This window comes from Mobula hypostoma, chromosome 14 (assembly GCF_963921235.1).
Source record: "Mobula hypostoma chromosome 14, sMobHyp1.1, whole genome shotgun sequence".
Classification (NCBI taxonomy): domain Eukaryota; kingdom Metazoa; phylum Chordata; class Chondrichthyes; order Myliobatiformes; family Myliobatidae; genus Mobula; species Mobula hypostoma.
Window position 1 is genome coordinate 42,316,094 of NC_086110.1, and position 22,804 is coordinate 42,338,897.

Below are 22,804 nucleotides of genomic sequence, written 5' to 3' on the forward strand. Positions count from 1 at the left end.
CATTGATGACAGTGGAGTCTGGGTTTTGAATCTGCTCTGGATTGTTAAAGCTGTTGAGGTCAGCAGCAGGGATCGTGGTCTGGAGACATTTGGGCCTGCTGGCATTGGAGACAGCAGATTCTGTGGTCTGCGATGGGCAATTTTCCAATCCATGCAGGACGTGAGAAAGTCAAAGAACCAGTGATTGAAAGCGTGGATCCGGCATCGAATAAAGTAGCATACAGGTCCATTACAGGTGGCGGAGAGAGAATCGTGGTGTTGATGAAGCGACTGGGATAGGGACACCAAGTACTTCCTCATGGCGGAAAGTGTGCCATGTAGAATGCGGTGGGAGAAGCAGTCAATTGAATGTGAGTACGATTCAATGTTGTAAAACAATTAAACATGAAAACTCCTGCAGGGGTGCGGGGTGCAGGGTGTTTTGAATACTTTTTAATCAGCACGGTATATTACCATCATACACTTGGTGTTGAGTTAGTGAGGATGGCCGGTTCTGCTTCTCCATGGCCTCTCATCAATTAACAGTCTGAGTTGGAATCCCTTGACTTTGCATTCAAAAGAATCTCCATTGATTCTTCTGCTCCCAGTACAGATAACTTCTAATATCTAAATGGGTTCTAGATTTGGATACAATGTAAGTGTTTCCTAGTTCTGCTGAATCTATCTAGTTAAATAATGTATGAAATTACCTAAATCCAGTCCTTTTGTTATTTCAATCAAATTGCAATGTTCTCGAATTATAAGCTCCTATTCTCTCTATACCTAATGGCAACCAAAGATCTTAAACATTTAGTATTATTAGTACTCTTTAATTCCTTACGATGGCTTTTGCAATTGACTCTCACGCAGACGACAAGCCACGTTCGACACAACTGTTCATGATGCTCCTGGCATTGCATTTATACATTTATTAAAAAAATCACTATCAACTTATTTGAATGCGTTGATGCTAACTTTTCTTCTGACCAAACAAAAGTTGATAACCTTATAAATATAGTGGATTCTAATTAATTGGGCCATCAGTTAATCAGGGGAACTGCTTATTTGGGATAACTCTTAAAGAACAAAAAACAAATTGAGAAAATAGCCAGGATTCCCTTTGTTTACTTGAGAAACTATGCAGTTTAATTGGGGCAGTTGCTGCACAGTTTTTAACTAGTGTCTGTTGCATGCACATCGTATGGCCATTAAACACTACACTGTGTTTAGAGTGAACAGTTTTTAAATAGCATAACTTACACGTGCTTGTGTTCAAAAAGCAATGATTTTTGTCACTGGTAGTTGGCAAACAATAAGTCGTAAGACAATTCCAAACCGTTTTGTTCACTGTGGTTTTAAGCATTCAGGCTTGGAGATGGCTGGGAGTGAAAATGAAATGATTTCACTATTTCGACAAGTTAGGAACTATGAAGAACTTGAAGACTTTGGCAATCATTTTGAATGTTACAATGAAAATGAAGATTTGGAGGATGCAATCGTTGAAAGCATTATTTGAAGGCAGTCCTTTATCTACATTAGGTGTTGATTTTGTTAATTTACAGTAAATCAAAAGAACACAGCAGTGTACACTGCATTAATTCCTCTGTCAACAACTATTGGGAACTAATACAGTTTTATATTAATGTAGTGATGTTGGTAGTGTTGTAATTTGTTTTGTATTCTATTTAAATACATAATTTGTCACTCAGTTGAATGGTAATTTGTCTTTTTTAACTATTTCCATGAAACTCTGGTTAATTGTTGCTGCCATTTAATTGGGCCAAAATGTAGTGGCCCCAGTGTCCCAATTAACCAGAATTCACTGTATTGAGTAGATATAGAGCCAAAAAGCATTGCAAATACCACCAATTCTCAACAAAATACTGAGATATAATATAGAAAATGGACAAATGGAAATCTTAGTAAATTAGATATCCTGAGACAATATCTTGATTTGTCTCAGAACAACAGGTGATTATGTATTGTGACATTGACAAAATGATATTTTGCATCTGGTTGGCAGAGTCAGACGAAATCACGTTATAAAGAGTGACACAATTGTTGTGTACATTTAAGTACAGCATTAACACAAACTGCATAATCTGATTTGGCATTAATATCACCTTTGGAAACACAGATATGCAATTGTAAACATTAATCGAATTTGCTTAGCATCTTATTTTTAGTTTGTTCCTTGCCATGGTTATTTCTTATTCTAATGTTAGCTCAAGTATGTACCAGGATGAGAAATAGATTAAAGAGCTTTAAGAGTTCAATATGAATGCAGCCTGATGGCTAAATTAAATTGCTTTAAGAATATTTACAACTTGGAGAGAGCCCATTCTGTCTAACATGTTCAATTGGGCTTATTGCCCGCCTTTCCTCTAGTCTTCCAAATACTTCTATTTCTTTATCCCTTGTGATGACTTAACTTTTCTTTGCATGCATTATTGTTATTTGTCTCAACAACTCCTTATGGTATTGTCCCACATTTTAAGCTCGCGTTCAGAATGTTAATTATATCATTATATAATGAGGCATAATATGATTAGGAAGTCAACATGGCTTTGTGAAAGGCAGGTCATGCCTTACGAGCCAGACTGAATTTTTTGAGGATGTGACTAAACACATGGATGAAGGCAGAGCAGTAGATGTAGTGTATATGGATTTCAGCAAGGAATTTGACAAGGTACTCCATGCAAGGCTTATTGAGAAAGTAAGGAGGCATGGGATCCAAGGGGAAATTGCTTTGTGATTCCAGAACTGGCTTGCCCACAGAAGGCAAAGAGTGGTTGTAGACGGGTCATATTTTGCATGGAGGTCAGTGACCAGTGGTGTACCTCAGGGATCTGTTCTGGGACCTCTACTCTTCGTAATTTTTATAAATGACCTGGATGAAGAAGTGGAGGGATGGGTTAGTAAATTTGCTGATGACACAAAGGTTGGAGGTGTTGTGGATAGTGTGGAGGGCTGTCACAGGTTACAGCGGGACATTGATAGGATGCAAAACTGGGCTGAGAAGTGGCAGATAGAGTTCAACCCAGATAAGTGTGAGGTGGTTCATTTTGGTAGGTCAAATATGATGACAGAATATAGTATTAATGGTTAGACTCTTGGCAGTGTGGAGAATCTGAGGGATCTTGGGGTCCGAGTCCATAGGATACTCAAAGCTGCTGCGCAGGTTGACTCTGTGGTTAAGAGAGCATACAGTGCATTGGCCTTCATCAATCATGGGATTGAGTTTAAGAGCTGAGAGGTTGCAGAGATGTTGCAGCTATATAGGACCCTGGTCAGATCCCACTTGGAGTCCTATGCTCAGTTCTGGTCGCCTCACTATAGGAAGGATATGGAAACCATAGAAAGGGTGCAGAGGAGATTTACAAGGATGTTGCCTGGATTGGGGAGCATGCCTTATGAGAATAGGTTGAGTGAACTCTACCTATTTCCCTTGGAGCAACAGAAGATGAGAGGTGACCTGGTAGAGATGTATAAGATGATGAGAGACATTGATCGTGTGGATAGTCAGAGGCTTTTTCCCAGGGCTGAAATGGCTAGCGCAAGAGGGCACAATTTAAAGGTGCTTGGAAGTAAGTACAGAGGAGATATCAGGGGTTAAGTTGTTTTATTTTTAAAAACACAGAGTGGTGAGTGCGTGAAACAGGCTGCTGGCGACGGTGGTGGAGGTGGATACGATAGGGTCTTTTAAGAGAGTCCTGGACAGGTATATGAAGCTCAGAAAAATAGAGGGCTATGGGTAACCCTAGGTAATTTCTCAGGTAAGGACATGTTCAGCACAGCTTTGTGGGCTGAAGGGCCTGTATTGTTGCGTAGGTTTTCTAAGTTTCTATATCGTGCTTTGGAATACAATATGGAAACAATCTCTCTATCAAACCTTTTAACAATCCTGAAATGCTGTCACATATCAGTCTTTATTCTAGAGTGGAACCCAATCTAACAAACAGTTCCTGACAGGTAGGAACTCACTGCTCTGATATCATTCCAGCACATTTTTCATACTTCTGTTCTAATTTTATCTATAAGTTTGCAGATGATACTACCATAGTGGGTCACATCTCAAATAACGACTTGTCGGAGTATAGGAAGGAGATAGAGCGCATAGTAACATGGTGTCATGGCAACTTTTTTCTCAATGTTAGCAAAACAAGTGGTCATTGACTTCACCAAGAGGGTAGTCTACATGCTCTGTCAACATCAACAGTGATGAGGTTGAGAGGATTGACAGCTTTAAGTTCCTAGGATGGAACATCACCCATAGCTTGTCCAGGTGTAACCACATGGTTAAAAAACCTAACTAATGCCTCAACTTCTTCAAGAGGCTAAAGAAACTTGGTTTGTCCCCTTTGACCCTTACCAATTTTAAAAAAATGAACTATATCTTACTTGGATGCATAATGGCTTTGTATGGCAACTGCTTTGAACACAACCACAACAAACTGCAGAGAACCACCCGCCAGCTTGTACTCCTTTCCTTCCCCAACTTCTTCTGGCTTCTTCCTCCTTTCTTTGCAATCCTGATGAAGGGCCTTGGCCCAAAACTTTGACTGTTTATTCCTCTCCATAGATGCTGCCTGATCTACTGGGTTCCACCAGCAGTTTGTGTTATTCTGCATTTTGTTGTTTTACTTTGTTCTATCTCAATGCATTGTGAAGATTTGATCTGTATGAACAGTATGCAAGACCAGTTTTTCACTGTATCTTGGGACATATGACAATAATAAACTGATTCCAATTGTGCTTGTATACTCTTCTTTATTTTGTTAAAGAGATTTGAATTTCCTGTAAGGTAAATACTAATCAAGCAATTTCCTTCAAGGAATAATTTCAAGGAGATGTAGGCAGAGTTGTAGAATGGACTGGCAAGTGAAACAATGCTGAGAAATGCCAACTGCTACATTTTGGTAAGCAGAATGACAACAAGTCTTTCAGAGTGCACAATTTTAAAAGGGCAAAGGAACAAAATCAAGGGCTGTGATGTGCAGAGTTTGTTACAACAGGTAGGTTGAAAAAGTGGTTTAAAAACCACAGGGTACTGGGCTTTACAAATAGAGGCATAAAGTGCAAGAACAAGAGTTTCAAGATAAGCCATCATTGTTTAATGATTAGCTACAAATTGGCACCATACTTTAGTGAAGATGTAAAGGTTTTGGATAAAGAAATTTACAACAATGACTGCAAGAATGAAAGATTTTATTACATGGATAGTCTGGGAAAACAAGCAACTAGAGAACAGTTTTTGTGAGAGAAAGTGACAGAAGATTAAGCCTGAAAGGTTGCAGAAAAGATTCAGAAGGCTGTTGCATGGACTGAAGGGCTTGAGTTATCTTCCGGTAAGATGATGGTGTGCTTTGACTGAACCCAGAATGGCCACTGCATCTAAGGTGCATTTGTTCGTCCTATACATCTCTCTCACGATTGCAAGTTGCTGCTGGATACTAAGAACATCAAACCTTGCAGGTCCACCCCATCAGCGAGTTGCTTGGCAACCATGGAGCTGGACTCATTGTTGTTTTGTTGCCTAGGCTTGTTGTGTATTGTCGTGCCCAGACAGTGCATGGTTCAATAAAAGGTGCAAGTGATTGTTTTGGTCAACTTTATTATAATCACTAGACGCTGCTGGAGATTGATAATATAAAACGCTGCAAGTCCGGTTCAGGATAAGGGAGTCTAAAACTCATTGCACAAGTTTAAGATGAGGGAGAAAGATTTCAAGGGGATCTGAGGAGCAAGATAGTCCCACACAAAGGGTGGTGGATATATGAAACAAGCTGTCAACAGAAGTGGTAGAGGCAGGTATCATTGCAACATTCAGAAAATGTTTCGACATATCTGGATATGAAAGATGCACCAAATGCAAGCAAATGGGATTAAGACAGATAAGCACCTTGGTCAGCATGGATGGGTTGTATAACTCTTGTGTATCCATGGAAAACCAAAGTAGGTAGTAAATGCAGATTCAATTATAGGTTAAAAAAAAGACCAAATATTTTAGAGTAATAAATTTGCACAACTGTGGGTCAAAAGAAGAGAAAAAGATTAAATTGATTTTTCTTCAGTAAATAGTTTGGGCTCTATGAGCAACATTCTTTGGTACCACAACTAGTCTGTGGTAGTATTTTTGTTTAAAACTTAGTGGAAGGGAGTTTTTAAACTCTTACATGAAATTTGAATTCATGTGTGTAAAACCACGGAAAATGTGAAATGACAGAATTCTCAGAATGCATTGTAGATCAATTCATAGCCGGAACTATAACATTTACAATTCTATGACTTCAAAGTCCTTTGTAGAAGAAGATGCACAGCTGCACGCTGCTATGATTACAGAGGCTTGGTATATTTGTTGTTAATATAAAGTCTTAGAATTAGATGTAGTTAAAAGACAGTTTAAAACATTACCTGTTCAAGACCAATTTCAATTGGATCCTTCATAATGACCCAGGTAACAGATTCAGTCAGTGGTGGTGTTGTCAAAGAACCAGGATATGTCCAGTAATCAGAACAAGATGGAATCAAACATCCAGGATCAAAACTGAAGAAATCAATTGCTGCATCCTGCAGGTACACATAATTATAAAGAAAAAAAAATAACATTTTACATTTGATTTCTTGACTTTAAAACATTTGACTATTAGGTCAATTCTGTTAACCTGAAAAATACCTAAGAGATTGGTGATTTTCAAGGAAAGTAACAATTTAAGTTTCTTCTTGCTGTACTTAAATGACAAGGCAAAGTGGACAAAGGTCTTTTGACCTCTTTGCAGAAAATGTACTTAAAACTCAATATGATAAACAAGTTCATCAAATGAAGGCATCACCAATTTGCAAAGCAGAATATCTTCCACCGGAAATAACGCAACAAAGAAATTTGTAGCACAGACTGTCCTCAATCTACTGAATGTCTGTCAACTCTTCTTCCTTCATTAAGTGAAGCATAATATACAAACACAAATTAGTTACGGTGGAACTGTATAAAAACATTAGATAACAGCATTATGTAGAATCCTGTTCATATTACAGGAAGGCTGTGACTTTGAGAAAGATTTGCAAGGAAGTTGCTAGGTCTGAAGAACAATCATGAGGAAAGATATCTGTGCCATTGGGTATTTTTCTTTGAAACAGTGGGAGATCTAATTTGAATGCATGATTTAATAGATCCCGAGAATAACTAGAAAATATTTTACATTTTATTGTAGAGGTTCCAGAGCACAGTTTTAGAGTAAAATGGCAAAGGAATCCAAAACTCTTCCTCTTAGAGTATAGGCAAACACTTTCATGTTATTGAAAAAGTTTACAGATGTGTGTTGTGCTGTAACATGCAGGATTATCGATCAAGGTTTGAAAAATTGGGCTTGGCCATGGAGCTCATTTTCACCTCTTAAGGCCACAATGGACAAACGACTTTCTTCCATGCTATTCTAAGATACCATTGCCCAGCAAGTATGAAATTCTAATCATATATTGTATTAATGATACAATGCAGAGTGTATTGTAAGAAGTTGCCAGATTGTCAATTTATTTGTAGTTGGTCTTCTACTACAGATGAAACATATAGCAGATTATGCAATACTTCAACTTCAGATATGTACTGTACTAATCTCTAACCTAGAATGGGACAGAAAGTCAGATGGAATTTGGAAACGTGAGAGTTAGGGTGATTGTTAAAAGAATGGCTGAGTGTAAATGGCACAACGAGAATTCTAGGTCCAAAATCCTGAATGTGTTGCTGAAAATTATTTCTCCACAAATGGCAGCGCCATTAGTCAAGAAGTTACAATGCAGCTATAGCACTGGACATTACATGACAATATGGAAAGCTGCCCAAGCATAACACAATCAGAAAAAGCAGGGCAAATCCAATCTGACAATTTGTTTGTCTTTTCCCTGGCCCAAGCACCAACAAACTGAGGAAGGCAGACTCAACAAGTTCTATCAAGCACAAACAACTCACCAAGAACCCTTTTATTGATACTCAAGTTTGGATTCCAACTTCATTACAGCTTTGGTATAAGTACAGAGCAGTTGAATTCTAGAGGGAAGATCAGAATAATTGCCATCGGCTTCACGGTAACACTTAAATGTGGCACAAAGGAGGAATGATAAAACAGAGGGGAATTGAGGGCAGGAGAAGCAGCTAGACTGGGATTGGTGATAGAAAAAAGGTAAAGGTTATCTTGCATTAATGCTCCTACTCAATGGATGAATAAAACAGTATTAAGATTTGTTTAATACAGAATGGTAGTGTTATTTGCATCATAGAAATTGGACAAAACATTAAACTGATTCCCCCCCCCAAAACAATTGAACTGAATTGCTCAAGTACAGTCTTTGCTGTCCTCCAAAATCTGAATCATCCATGTTTATTCACAGAAAAATAATATTCATGAGGTAAATGAAGCAATGGAAAAAATAACATTAGACACTTTACTTACCTTATATTTAATAGCCGGTAATGCATCCACAATTTTCTGCAGCCTATCATGCCTTCTGCCAAGCTTTCAATAAAATATAATAAAAATTATATAAATCAAAACCATATATACTGTCCAAATATTTGAAATGTTGATATACACTTTCAATGTTTAGATGGCTTTCAGAAGGTTGAATTTCTTCTTCCTTCCACAGTGAATGGTAGGTCATTAATGCAGTTAAAACAGAGGCATCTGGGAATTCCTTGAAAGCGTCCTCACATGTAGATAGGGTATTAAAGAGAGCTTTTGGCACATTGGCCTACATAAAACAGCGTACAAATACAGGAGTTGGGATGTTATACTGAAGCTGTACAAGCTGTGAGACCCAATTTGGAAACTGTGTTCAGTTTAGGTCACCCAAGTACAAAAAAAAAACAAGATTAAAAGAGTACAGAGGAAATTTAGCAGGACGTTGCCAGGACTTGAGGACCTGAGTTATAGGGATAGGTTGTATAGGATAGGACTTAGTACCATGGAGCTTGGGTTAATGAGGAGTGTACAAAATGATGAGGTGTATAGATGGGGTAAATACAAGCACGTTTCCACCGAGGTTGGGTGAAACTAGAATTGGAGGCCAAGGGTTGAGGGTGAAAGGTGAAATATTTAAAGAAAACCTGAGGGGGAAATTTTTCACTCAAAGGGTGGTGCAAGTGTGGACGAGCAGCCAGCAGAAGTGGTGGATGTGGGTTCAACTGAAATATTTAAAAGAAGTTTGGAGAAGTACATAGATGGGAGGGCTATGGAAGGTTATTACCCAGGTGCAGATTGACAGGACTCAGCAGAATAATAGTCGATATGGGCTGAGGAGCCAGTTTCTGTGCTGTAATGCTCTATGACTTTATGTACAAAATTATATCCCTGGCTGAAGAAAGTAGGAAAGGGGATGGAAGCTATTTGCATTTAGAGCTTGGTGCTCATTGCAATAAAGTTCCATAGGAATTCTACACAGTGAAAATCCAATATAACCATCATTATTCTTCTCTTAACCCACAGGAATCCTAGCAAAAAGGGACTTCCATGGAGATGTGCTTGCTTCAACTGTTTGATTATGAGTGGGGTTCTTGAAGCGAGGCTGAAAGCAACTCAAGAGTGATGTTCAAATCTTCTTTTCTTCTTTCCAGAAATTAGCAGTTCTCAGGATTATTGGCTGCTGCCTTCCATAGTCAAAATCTCAAGACACATATTTATGGCTGTGCTTAGATTTCCCTTCTAACTTCTCAGCACCCAGGTGACACAGAGGGCAGGAGTACATATGGGCTGTACGACTGATTACAGGTAGGTAAATCAGGGATACCTTACAACAAAGGTGTTGGTTAGTCCAGACAGCACTGAGACCAGTTGAGGGAAAAAAACCCATCATGGTTACTTAGAGACAAAACACATTACCAGTATTTTTCTGACGAAAGATTATTTAGCTGTCAATTTGGCATTTCTGTGCATAGTCACTGCCTGGTCTGCTGAGTATTTCCAGCATTTTGCAGTTTTCTTTGAAATATTGGCAACTACAGTATTCAGCCTTTTAACAATTACTGTATAGCTGATTTACCTTTAAGAATACTCCTATAACTGCAAGACCACCTTCAGACAGAATAGCTTCATCACAGTTCTTGTATTTCACTGGATTCCAGTGAACCAGATGAAGCTAAAAAAAGAAAACAAATGTGGTAATTGATAGAATTTAAAATTTTAACATATTAATGACTTAAAGGAAGTATTAAAAGGAAGTTATAAGACCATAAGATATAGGAGCAGAAGTAGGCCAGTTGGCCTATCGAGTCTGCTCTGCCATTCAATCATGGGCTGATCCAATTCTTCCAGTCATCCCCACTCCCCTGCCTTCTCCTCATACCCTTTGATGCCCTGGCTAATCAAGAACCTATCTATCAATCTCTGCCTTTAATTCACCCAATGACTTGGCCTCCACAGCTGCTCATGGTAACAAATTCCACAGATTTACCACCCTCTGACTGAAGTAATTTCTCTGCATTTCTGTTCTAAATGGACGTCCTCCAATCCGGAAGTCATGCCTTCTTGTCCTGGACTCCCCTACCATGGGAAATAACTTTGCCATATCTAATCTGTTCAGGCCATTTAACATTCGCAATGTTTCTATAAGATTCCACCCCCCCAACCTCCGCCTTCTCCTGAACTCCAAGGAATACAGTCCAAGAGCTGTCAGATGTTCCTCATACGGTAAACCTTTCATTCCTGGAATCATTCTCGCGAATCTTCTCTGAACCCTCTCCAATGTCAGTATATCCTTTCTAAAATAAGGAGCCCAAAACTGCACACAATACTCCAAGTGTGGTCTCACGAGTGCCTTACAGAGCCTCAACATCACATCTCTGCTCTAATATTCTATATAGCTAGAAATAAATGACAACATTGCATTTGCTTTATTCACCACCGACTCAACCTGGAAGTTAACCCAAGTCCCTTTGCATCTCTGCATTTTGAATTCTCTCCCCATCTAAATAACAGTTTGCTTGTTTACTTCTTCCACCATAGTGCATGACCATACACTTTCCAACATGGTACTTCATTTGCTCATTCCCTAAACTAAGTCTCTCTGCAGGCTATTTCCTCAACACTACCTGCTCCTCCATCTATCTCTGCATCATCAGCAAATTTAGCCACAAATCCATTAATCCCATAGTCCAAATCATTGACATATATTGTAAAAAGCAGTGGTCCCAACACTGACCCCTGTGGAACTCCACTGGTAACCGGCAGCCAGCCAGAATAGGATCCCTTTATTCCCACTCTCTGTTTTCTACCTATCAGCCAATGCTCCACCCATGCTAGTAACTGCGCCGTAAGTGGCAGAAATAGACAACTCAATGCAAAAAAATTATCCCCTTTTCCCTCAATTTTAAACCATAAAAGCAGTTAAATGGATATATAATGCCTTCAGTTCTGAAACAAAATTAAGTAACATCCAAGGTAGAATACGTATAAACAGTGAAATCTGCACATCAGAAATACATTTTATTTGCAAAATTATTCTTGTAAAGCATCAGTAGATATAGCAGCAACTTACAAAACATGTGTAGCAAGTAGAATACAAACCACAAACGTTTTCAATCGAAATTCAACATGAAGCCACAAAAGAAGATTTTTGAACAGGTAATCAATACCTAAATATGTTTTGTGAAGTTCCTTTAAAGAGGAGTTGGAGACAAAGATTGAAAGAAAAAAAAATTACAGTGCATAGGCCTTGTGTAGCTGAAGTTGTGGTGACAGGATTGGAAAATGTGGCTGGAATCAGATTGGTGGGTGAAGCAGATTACAACCAAAGGGAAGATGGCAGTCATGGAGAATTTTTTTTTTAAACCAATTTAAAAAAATGTACAGGGGACTAGGGCCCAATCTACAAAATCTCTGCACTATTTACCATTATTGCAGAATTTGCCAATGTGAGTGACTCCAGTAATACTCAAGTCATTGCAATCAAGGATAAAGCTAATGAATTGAAATCCAATACACTATCTCAAGCAATCATTCCCTAACCATAACTGCAATATATCCCACTGAAAATCATGGCATAGTAACTAACCAAAGTTATTATTTTTTTAAAAAAAATACAGCATTTCCCAAATCCATCGTGTCTATAATCTAGACAGCCAACAGCCTGTGGTGCATGGGAATACCATCCCCTTCAAGGACAATTATATAGTGCCTTGAAAAAGTATTCAGTCCCCAACCCTTTGTTCCCATAAATAAGTATAACCACCAGGGATTTTGATCAAATTTAACTGAGAATTTTTATTTGTGAATCACATACTCGTTTTTTCACAGTAGAGCCCCAAAATCAGGAAAGATTGAAAAGCAAGAAAAACTAATAATTCAAAAACTCAAATGTAATCAGTTCAGAAGTATTCACACCCCCCCCCCATTTACTCAATACTGAGTTGAACCTCCTCTTGCAGCTATTACACACAGTATTATATTTGGACAAGTTTATTAGCTTTGCACAACATGATGGAACAAGATTTGCCCAATAGTCCTTGCAAAATTGCTCAAGGTCTGCCATATTAGTTGGGTGGTAGCAATGGACAGCAATCTTGAAGTCCTACCAGAGATGTTCAATTGGGTTAAGGTCAGGACACTGACTCGGCCACTCAAGGACATCAATTTTCGACGTCTGAAGCCACTCCATGGTTGTTCTGGCAGTGTGCTTTGGGCCGTTGCCCTGCTAAACAATGGACTTTCTCCTCAGTTTAAGCTTTCTAGTAGAGGCTAGCAGGTTGTCATGCAGAATTTCTTTATATTTTGCAACATTCATCTTCCTATCAATCCTGACCGAATTTCCAGTCCCTGTGGCTGAAAAACATCCCCATAACATGATGCTACCTCCACCGTACTTTACAAAAGGGATGGTGTTAGGTGGCTGATGGGCAGTATTAGATTTACACCACACATACTGCTTGGTGTTGACGCCAAAAAGTTCCACTATAGTCTCATGCAATAACAAGGCCTTTTTCTACAGTGGCACTTCGCAAGGTCTTTATGGGCAAGGATATGCTTCTTTTTTAAGCCAGGGCTTCTTCCTTGCTTCTCTTCCATACATAAACTTTTTATGCAAGGCTTTAAGAGATTGTGGAGCCATGAACTTCATCTCTAGTTGCAGCCACTCAGAATGACTGTTGGCACCACAGTAGCTTTTCTTATAAGTGCCATTCTTCTCCAACAATCAAGCTTAGAGGTATGGCCTGACCCAGGCAGTGAGACTCTGGTTTCATATCTTTCCACTTTTTTATGATGGCCTGTACTGAGCTCAGCGCCCTTGAGATGGTCTTATACCCTTCCCCAGATTTGTGCTTCTCTATTATCATTTCCCTGACTTGTCTTGAATGCTCTTTTGTCTTCATTTTGGTTTGAATCTGTTTAAAATCTACTATACTGCTGGACCTGAAAAGACTTTTTTTTTTCCTATGAATTCATTGAAAATATTAGTTCTCCAATTTTCTACATCAACAAATTGAGTGAGTTGGCAAGGTAATATACAGTATCGCACCTGAAGAAAGGTAGCGTAGTAATTATAAAGACAGTGAATACTTTCTCAGACTTACAATTTTGTTTTTTTTAAATTTTTAGTAAATTGTTCACAAGTTTTGGAATTTTTCTTTTGATTTAACATGTTGCACAATGTTTTGTAGATCAGTTAATTTCAATACTTTCAGTAAAATGTGAAAATAGTTGTTGGGCCAGAATACTTTTTCAATGCACTGTATTTCAAATAGCACCACATTTATACAAGTTTATGAAAACCTCAACATAAACGTTAATAATATTAAAAATATGACTATTCTCTGTTTTTCTTTTGGGTGTATTTAACTCTACTTAGCAGTGCCTCAGAGGAAAATGAATGAAAATTTGAATGTGAGCTACAGCAATACTTGATTTTTTCAGATTTTATTTTCTGTAAATAATTACTGAACAATGATTTTGGTATTTTTGAAGAGATGTTTTTGGTATGTTTTTCGGACAGTGGTGAACAGGTATATTAAATGAGTATATAATATTGAGAATAAAGGAAAACATTATAAAAAGCAGCTCATTTGCATTAACTTACTTCATAAAAGTTCTATCCTATAGCTCCACAAACATTTTCTCTAAAATTGAAGGGTTTCCTCTTGAAGAACAATTCTGCTTTCTGAGATGCATCACACACCATTGAATAAAGAGAAAAACTGAAAAGCAAACTCCTTAACATTTGTCCATGCTACCTAACTGGAACCCTTCTAGTCAAGGTGCAGAATATGATACTTGCAAACGCTTGGTGGCTATCCAAAATCTTTGTCAATTCATTCACCAAACTTTGCTGAAGATGACACTTTTATTCAGAATCCACATTATAAAGGTTCTCTTCAACTTGCTTTTTCTGTATATAACACTGCTGTTTGACAATAAAAGATCACAGTAAGATCTTGAAAAATGTGGCGACTAGTTTCTTGGCAGCCACTACACAGCTAAAGCAAACATTGTGGAAGAAATTCACCATTGCATCGTGTGGCACCACAGCCTTGACATAAGTGAAGAAAAGGGTCTTTGAAGATCAAGATCCTAGAATTGGCTCAAAACTTTGTCTACTATCAACATTAATCATAACAATCCTCTATGTTTCCAAACCCAAATTATTTGCAACAGGCACTAGAAAAAAAATACGCCTACGCATTCTCCGTAAAATTCTCTGAATTCACAGCAAGGGTAATCAGTATCTTTACACAAGCCTGCACCCACAGTATGGAGGTTCTAATTATGCATTTTCAGTATCTTCTTTCTATCCTTCTCAACTCTTTTCTGCACTCTCTCAATTGCATCAATCCTTCTTATAATAGGACAAGCAAGAGTGTATACAAGTACCTTAAGTGTGTCTCACAAAAGTTCAACACAGGTTTATTTTAATTTTCCTACTTCTCAGTTATTTCTTTGCAAAAATTAACAGTTGCTTTTTTAATGACTTTGTTAACCTTTGGAGCAATACTTTGCGATTGATATTATTGTTGTCCAAGGTTACTTATTCCTTTACTCAACCTTGTCTAACACCTATCAAATATAAAAGGATTATATTTTTCCTATCAAAATGTTATTGGAAAAGTATGAAGATTAAACTTTTTTTTAAAAAATGAGGCAAAGCCATTTTTTTTACTAATTCAGTTGTGATTTAACAAATGTGGATGGAAGCAGCTACTTTGAATTATATTGCAGTCAGAAGAGTGAGAAACAGTCACAAAGGAGATAAAGCTCCAGTCTTTAGTCTAAGGGCCTGTGTCCTGTTTAAGGCTTTTCAAATGCTTCAAGGTTTATTGTTTCAATAGGAAACATGACTGGCACTAGTGCTTTGTAGGAATATGTATGTCTGATGGCCAACTTAAATCAACTTAATGACCTACAGATTTCACGATCTTCTGAAGGACTTTGCAGACCAAAGAGGTACGGAACCTTTAAGTGAATGGAGGTTCGTCACCATGGCCAGAAGTGAAGCAGGAGGGGGGACTTCAAGCCAGACTTAAATACTGAGGGATGAAGACTTGCAGTTGCTGGAGAATAAAATTGAAGACCTGAGCTCAAGACTGCTGTATCAGAGGAAAATTAGAGATTGTTGTGTTCCATGTTTCTCCCAGCATGTCAGATGTAGCAGTCAGACCTGAAGGCTTTTCGATTCACATAACAGACCAAACTGCTGATTCAGTAAAGGTAAAAGGTGGAGGTTTGTGTGTCATGATAAACTCTTGGTGGCACTCCAATGTAGTTGAGTCTGTCAAGCTTGTATTCCCCCTACATCAGCATTTAACCTGTAGCAGAGGTCCCAACACACCAATGTTAAACTACAATAAGGAATGCCTACCATTTCATTCCTGGACTACATTTCAGTAAATGTGATCACTTGACTGTTCTTCTCCTAGCTGCATACAGGCAGAAACTAAAGAACAAAATATTGCTTCAAGTCAGTGGACTGGGCCGTGTTCAATGACTCATCTGTGGATCTGAATGGATATACCATTGTTATCATAGACTTTATTAAAATGTTGTAGATGAGTATGTCCCCACAAGATCATTCTGAGTCTTCTCCAACCAGAAGCCCTGGATGAACCATGAAATTTGTAATCTGCTGAGCTCCAGATCAGAGACATTCAAGTCTGGTGATCAAGAAAGTTACAAGAGGTCCAGGTCTGGAAGCTACCTCATTGGTGAAGTGGCAATTCTGAGTTTAACTTGAATGAACGAGGAAGGTTGCTCGACAATTTTGGCAGGGCTTGAATATTATCACCTCTTATAATGTTAAATCAAGTCACATAGATGACAAATGGGCTTCACTTCCAGATGAGCTCAGTGTCTTGTATGCCAGTTCTGACCATCAAACCTTAATGGATCTATGATAAGTTCCCACAGCCCATGATGGTCCTGTGATTCCAGCTTCTGAGGCTGATGCACCAGCAGCCTTCAGGAATGCGAGTACACAAAAATCATTCAGCCCAGCTGGAGTTTGTGGCCAAGTACTTACAATCTGTGCTGATCCACTGCCTTGAGTATTCACTGAGATTTTAACCTCTCACTTTGTCAGTCTGAGATATCCACCTGATTTAAGCAAGCTTCAATTATACTGGTGCCCAGGTAGAACGCGGTAACCTGCCTTAATGACCATCATCCAGTAGCACGTACATGCACAGTGATGAAGTGTTTTGAGGGGTTGGTGATAAAACACATCAACTCCTGCCTGAGAAGTGACTTAGATCCATTTCAATTTGCCTACCGAAGCAACAAGTCCACAGTAGATGCTATCTCATTGGCTCAGAGGTAGAGAGACCATAAGACAAAGGAGCAGAAGTCGGCCACTCTGCCCATCGAGTCTGCTCCGCCATTTTATCATGAGCTGATCCATTCTCCCATTTAGTCCCACTCCCCCGCCCTCTCACCATAATCTTTGATGCCCTGGCTATTCAGATACCTATCAATCTCTGCCTTAAATATACCCAATGACTTGGCCTCCACTGCTGCCCGTGGCAACAAATTCCAGAGATTCACCACCCTCTGACTGAAAAAATTTCTTCACATTTCTGTTCTGAATGGGCGCCTTCAATCCTTAAGTCATGCCCTCTCGTACTAGACTCCCCCATCATGGGAAACAACTTTGCCACATCCACTCTCTCCATGCCTTTCAACATTCGAAATGTTTCTATGAGGTCTCCCCTTATTCTTCTAAACTCCAAGGAATACAGTCCAAGAGCGGACAAACGTTCCTCATATGTTAACCCTCTCATTTCTGGAATCATTCTAGTGAATCTTCTCTGTACCCTCTCCAACGTCAGCACATCCTTTCTTAAATAAGGAGACCAAAACTGCCCACAGTACTTCAAGTGAGGTCTCACTAGCGCCTTATAGAGCCTCAACATCACATCACTGCTCCTATACTCTATTCCTCTAGAAATGAATGCCAACGTTGCATTCGCCTTCTTCACTACTGACTCAACCTGGAGGTTAACTTTAAGAGTATCCTGTACGAGGACTTCCAAGTCCCATTGCATCTCAGAACTTCGAATTCTTTCCCCATTTAAATAATAGTCTGCCTGTTTATTTTTTCTGCCAAAATGCATAACCATACACTTTCCAACATCGTACTTCATTTGCCACTTCTCTGTCCATTCTTCCAAACTATCCAAGTCTCTCTGCAGACTCTCTGTTTCCTCAGCACTACTGGACCCTCCACCTATCTTTGTATCACCAGCAAACTTAGCCACAAAGCCATAATCCAAATCGCTGATGTACAATGTAAAAAGAAGCGGCCCCAACACGGACCCCTGTGGAACACCACTGGTAACCGGCAGCCAACCAGAATAGGATCCCTTTATTCCCACTCTCTGTTTCCTGCCAATCAGCCAATGCTCTATCCACGTATGTAACTTTCCCGTAATTCCATGGGCTCTTACCTTGTTAAGTAGCCTCATGTGTGGCACCTTGTCAAAGGCCTTCTGAAAATCCAAATATACAACATCCACTGCATCTCCCTTGTCTAGCCTACTGGTAATTTCCTCAAAAAATTGTAATAGGTTTGTCAGGCAGGATTTTCCTTTAAGGAATCCATGCTGAGTTGCCTATCTTGTCATATGCCTCCAGGTACTCTGTAACCTCATCCTTGACAATCGACTCCAACAACTTCCCAACCACCGATGTCAAGCTAACAGGTCTATAATTTCGTTTTTGCTTCCTTGCCCCCTTCTTAAATAGCGGAGTGACATTTGCAATCTTCCAGCCCTCCGGAACCATGCCAGAATCTATCAACTTTTGCAAGATCATCGCTGATGCCTCCGCAATCTCCACAGCTACTTCCTTCAGAACATGCGGGTGCATTCCATCTGGTCTGGGTGATTTATCTACCTTTAGACTATTCAGCTTCCTGACTACTTTCTCTGTCGTAATTGTGACTGCACACACTTCTCTTCCCTGCCACCCATGAGTGTCCGGTATACTGCTGATGTCTTCCTCAGTGAAGAGTGATGCAAAATACTCGTTCAGTTCCTCTGCCATCTCCTTATCTCCCATTACAATTTCTCCAGCATCATTTTCTATCGGTCCTGTATCTACTCTCACCTGTCGTTTACTCTTTATATACTTGAAAAAGCTTTTAGTATCCTCTTTGGTATTATTTGCTCGCTTCTTTTCATAGTTAACCTTTTCCCTCTTAATGACCTTCTTGGTTTCCTTTTGTAAGGTTTTAAAAACTCCCCAATCCACTAATTTTTGCTTCCTTGTATGCCCTCTCCTTTGCTTTAACTTTGGCTTTGACTTCTCTTGTCAACCACGGTTGCATCCTTTTTCCACTCAAAAATTTCTCCTTTTTTGGAATATACCTGTCTTGCACCTTCCTCACTTCTCGCATAAACTCCAGCCACTGCTGCTCTGCTGTCTATCCCACCAGTGTCCCTTTCCAGTCAACTTTGGCCAGTTCCTCTCTCATGCCGCTGTAATTTCCTTTACTCCGCTGAAATACCGACACATCAGATTTTGGCTTCTCTTTTTCAAATTTCACAGTGAACGCAATCATGTTATAATCACTGCCTCCTAAGGGTCCCTTCACCTCAATCTCTCTAATCACCTCCGGTTCATTACAGAATACCCAATCCAGTACAGCCGATCCCCTAGTGGGCTCAGCAACAAGCTGTTCTAAAAAGCCATCTCGCAGACATTCTACAAATTCTCTCTCTTGAGATCCAGTGCTGACCTGATTTTCCCAATCCACTCGCATGTTAAAATCCCCCACAATTATCATAACACTGCCCTTCTGACAAGCCTTTTCTATTTCCAGTTGTAATTTGTAGTCCACATCCGTGCGGCTGTTGGAGGCCTATAAATAACTGCCATCACAGTCCTTTTACCCCTGCTATTTCTTAGCTCAACCCATAAAAACTCTGCACCTTCCAATCCTATATCACCTCTTTCTAATGATTTAATATCATTTCTTACCAATAAAGCCATGCCTCCCCCTATGCCTACCTTCCTATCCTTCCGATACAACGTGTATCCTTGGACGTTCAGCTCCCAGAGACAATGCATCCTTTAACCAGGTCTCAGTGATGGCCACAATATCATACCTGCCAATCTGTAGCTGTACGACAAGATCATCCATCTTATTCCTTATGCTGTGTGCATTTAAGTACAACACCTTAAGACCAGTATTTGATACTTTTCGCTTTGATTTCACTGCAACTTTATTGCACTGCAACTCATCCCAATGGCTACAAATTTGCCCCATCACCTGCCTGTCTTTCCTGACATCTTTACTGCTCACTATCTTAGATTTATTTCTGTTTTCCCTTTCCTCCGCTCTGTCATTCCGGTTCCCATCCCCCTGTCAAATTAGTTTAAACCCTCGCTAACAGCTCTATTAAACTTTCCCGCCAGGAAATTGGTCCCCTTCGGGTTCAGGTGTAACCTGTCCTTTTTGAACAGGTCATACTTCCCCCAGAAGAGATCCCAATTATCCAAGAATCTGAAGCCCTGCCCCCTACTCCAGTCTCTCAGCCATGCATTCATCTGCCTGATCCTACTATTCTTGCCCTCGCTAGCACATGGCACAGATAGCAATCCCGAGATTACTACCCTGGAGGTCCTGTTTCTCAGCTTCCTTCCTAACTCCTGGAAATCTCTCTTCAGGACCTCCTCCTTTGTCCTATCTATGTCATTGGTACCAACATGTACCAAGACAACTGGCTGCTCACCCTCCCCCTTTAGAATATTCAGGACCCGATCCGAGACATCCCGTACCCTGGCACCTGGGAGGCAACACACCATGCGGGTATCTCTATCAGGCTCACAGAATCTCCTGTCCGTTCCCCTGGCTATGGAATCCCCTACGACTACCGCATTCCTCTTCTCCCTCCTTCTCTCCTGCACAACAACGCCAAGCTCAGTGCCAGAGACCCGGTCACCGTGGGCGTCCCGTCAGGTCATCCTCCTCAACAGCATCCAGAACAAGATAGTTGTTGCTGAGGGGGACAGCCACAGGTGTGCTCTCCACTATCCGGGCATTTCCCTTCCCACTCTTGACCGTGACCCAGTTTTCTGACCCCTGTAGCCTAGGGATGACTACCTCCCTGTAGCTCCTGTCTATCACCTCTTCACTTTCCCTGATAAGCAGTAGGTCATTAAGCTGCACCTCCAGATCCCTAACACGGTCTCTGAGGAGCTGCAACTTGGTGCACCTGGCACAGATGTGCCCATCAGGGAGGCTGGAGGTCTCCCAGGATTCCCACATCTGACACCCTGAACAAAGCACTAACCCTGCAGGCATGCTATCTAATTCTACAGGAATGAAACAGGAAGAATAAGTCTACTCACCCACTTACCTCACCAAACAGACGAACTTTTTAAACCATTAGCTCGTACCGTCAGCTGTGTGAGCCCTGCTGTTCCTGTCTGTCCAGGCCGATTAGTGAAGGTGGGAGGGGAGAAAAAAAAGAGTTGGTGCTTCGCTCTCGCCTCGTCCCATTTACCGCTGAAGCCCGCTGAAGCCAAAGCCCTACACTCTGCACCCACTCATTCCGCTGCCAGCTGTATAGGGTGGACTCCTTTTTAAACTCTCTGCGTGGTCCTGTTGACGTCACGCTCCTGCATCCTGAGAGGATTAGCAACTTTAAATTCCTCTGTGTTGTTATTTCGGAGGACTGTCCTGGGCCCAGCACACATGTGCAATTAAGGAGAAAGCAAGGCAGCACCTGTATTTCCTTGGGAGTTTGTGAAGATTCGGCACAACATCTAAAACTTAGACAAATGTCTATAGATGTGCAGTGGGGAGTATATTGACTGACTGTATCACAGCTTGGTATGGATACACCACAGCCCTTGAGTGAAAAATCCAACACAAAGTAGTGGATATGGCCCAGTGCATCATGGGTATAAAGCCTTCTGCAGCATTGAGCACATCTACACAACACGTACAGCATGCTGGAGGAACTCAGCAGGTTGGGCAGCATCTGTGGAAACGAACAGTCCACATTTCCGGCCGAAACCCTTCGTCAGGACTGAAGAGGGAGGGGGCAGGGGCCCTATGAAGAAGGTGAGTCCCGACCTGCTGAGTTCCTCCAGCGTGTTGTGCGTGTTGCTTTGATCCCAGCATCTGCAGAGTATTTTGTGAGCACATCTACACAGAACATTGTCACAGTAAATCAGCGTCCACTGCCCAAGTCACGCTCTCTTCTCACTGCTGCCATCAGGAAGGTGGTATAGGAGCCTCACGACTCACACCACCAGGTTCAGGTACAGTTATTACACCCTGAACCATTAGCTCTTAAACCAAAGGGGATAACTTCACTCACCCCATCTTTGGAATGTTCCCACAACCTATGGGCTGTATGTGGTGAAACGTATGTTCTTTGATAACTAATTTACTTTGACCAATAAATGTAAAGAAATGTGCACAGCTTGTATTTTCCTGTATACAGGTCGAACATCAGTTCAATTCTGCTGTCCGCTATATGAAAGTTTGTACATTCTTCCTGTGTGTGCATGCGTTTCCTTTGGGTGCTCTGCTTTCCTTCCAAAGTCCAAAGACATAGCAGTTAGTAGGTTAATTGGTGATTGTAAATTGTCCTGTGATTAGGCTGGGGTTAAAGAGGTTGAGTTGCTTGGCAACGCCGGCTTTCTGAGTTCGAAGGGCCTATTCTGCACTGTATTTATAAAAATAAAAGCTTAAAACAAAAAGAAAGCCACCTTATGGACAGTCCTACATACAAACAAGCTTTCATATAATTACATTTAAAAATCTGAATATATACATACTGCCTATGAATGGCAGAACTAGTTTCCTCTTTTCGCTTTTAAAGATCTTTATTTGCCACATGTACATTGAAACATGCATTAAAATGCAGAGTTTGTGCCAAATGAAATCAGTGAGGATTGTACTGGGCAGCCCACAATTGTCGCCACGATTCCGGGACCAGCATAGCATGCCCGGAACTCACTAACCCTAATGGCAAGTCTCTGGGATATGAAAAGAAACCAGAACATCTTGAGTAGTGGTCACCAACCTTTTTAAGCCCAAGATCTCCTACCTCGACCTTAGCGAAAGGCAAGATCTACCTACTAATTCGTTTAGAGAAAAAGCATCTCAGATTGTACTGCCAATTTGAGGCCTTTTATTTGGGCTAATTGTATTTGAATTACACAAAAATACTTTTGTCAAACTTTCAAATTAATTCAATCAAGAAAACACTGTAACTAGCATATCTTTCTTTAAGAATATTACAATACTTCACACCTTTAATTCTAAGTTTCATTATTTGATTTTATTTCAGCATGAAAAATAAATGAATAAAAATTGACTGTTGCACTCAGTGTGA

The 22,804-nt window shown here is 40.2% G+C and overlaps 1 protein-coding gene across 1 annotated transcript in view; it reads right to left on the reverse strand.

Moving 5' to 3' along the window:
* ca5a (carbonic anhydrase Va) overlaps window positions 1-22,804 on the reverse strand; it is a 64,551-nt gene that overhangs the window by 11,485 nt on the left and 30,262 nt on the right. The window contains exons 4-6 of the mRNA XM_063067019.1: window positions 10,012-10,107; window positions 8,427-8,489; window positions 6,394-6,549 (exon numbers count right to left, since the gene is read on the reverse strand). Of these exons, the coding sequence (XP_062923089.1) occupies window positions 6,394-6,549; window positions 8,427-8,489; window positions 10,012-10,107 (315 nt within the window). The remainder of the gene's footprint in view (window positions 1-6,393; window positions 6,550-8,426; window positions 8,490-10,011; window positions 10,108-22,804) is intronic.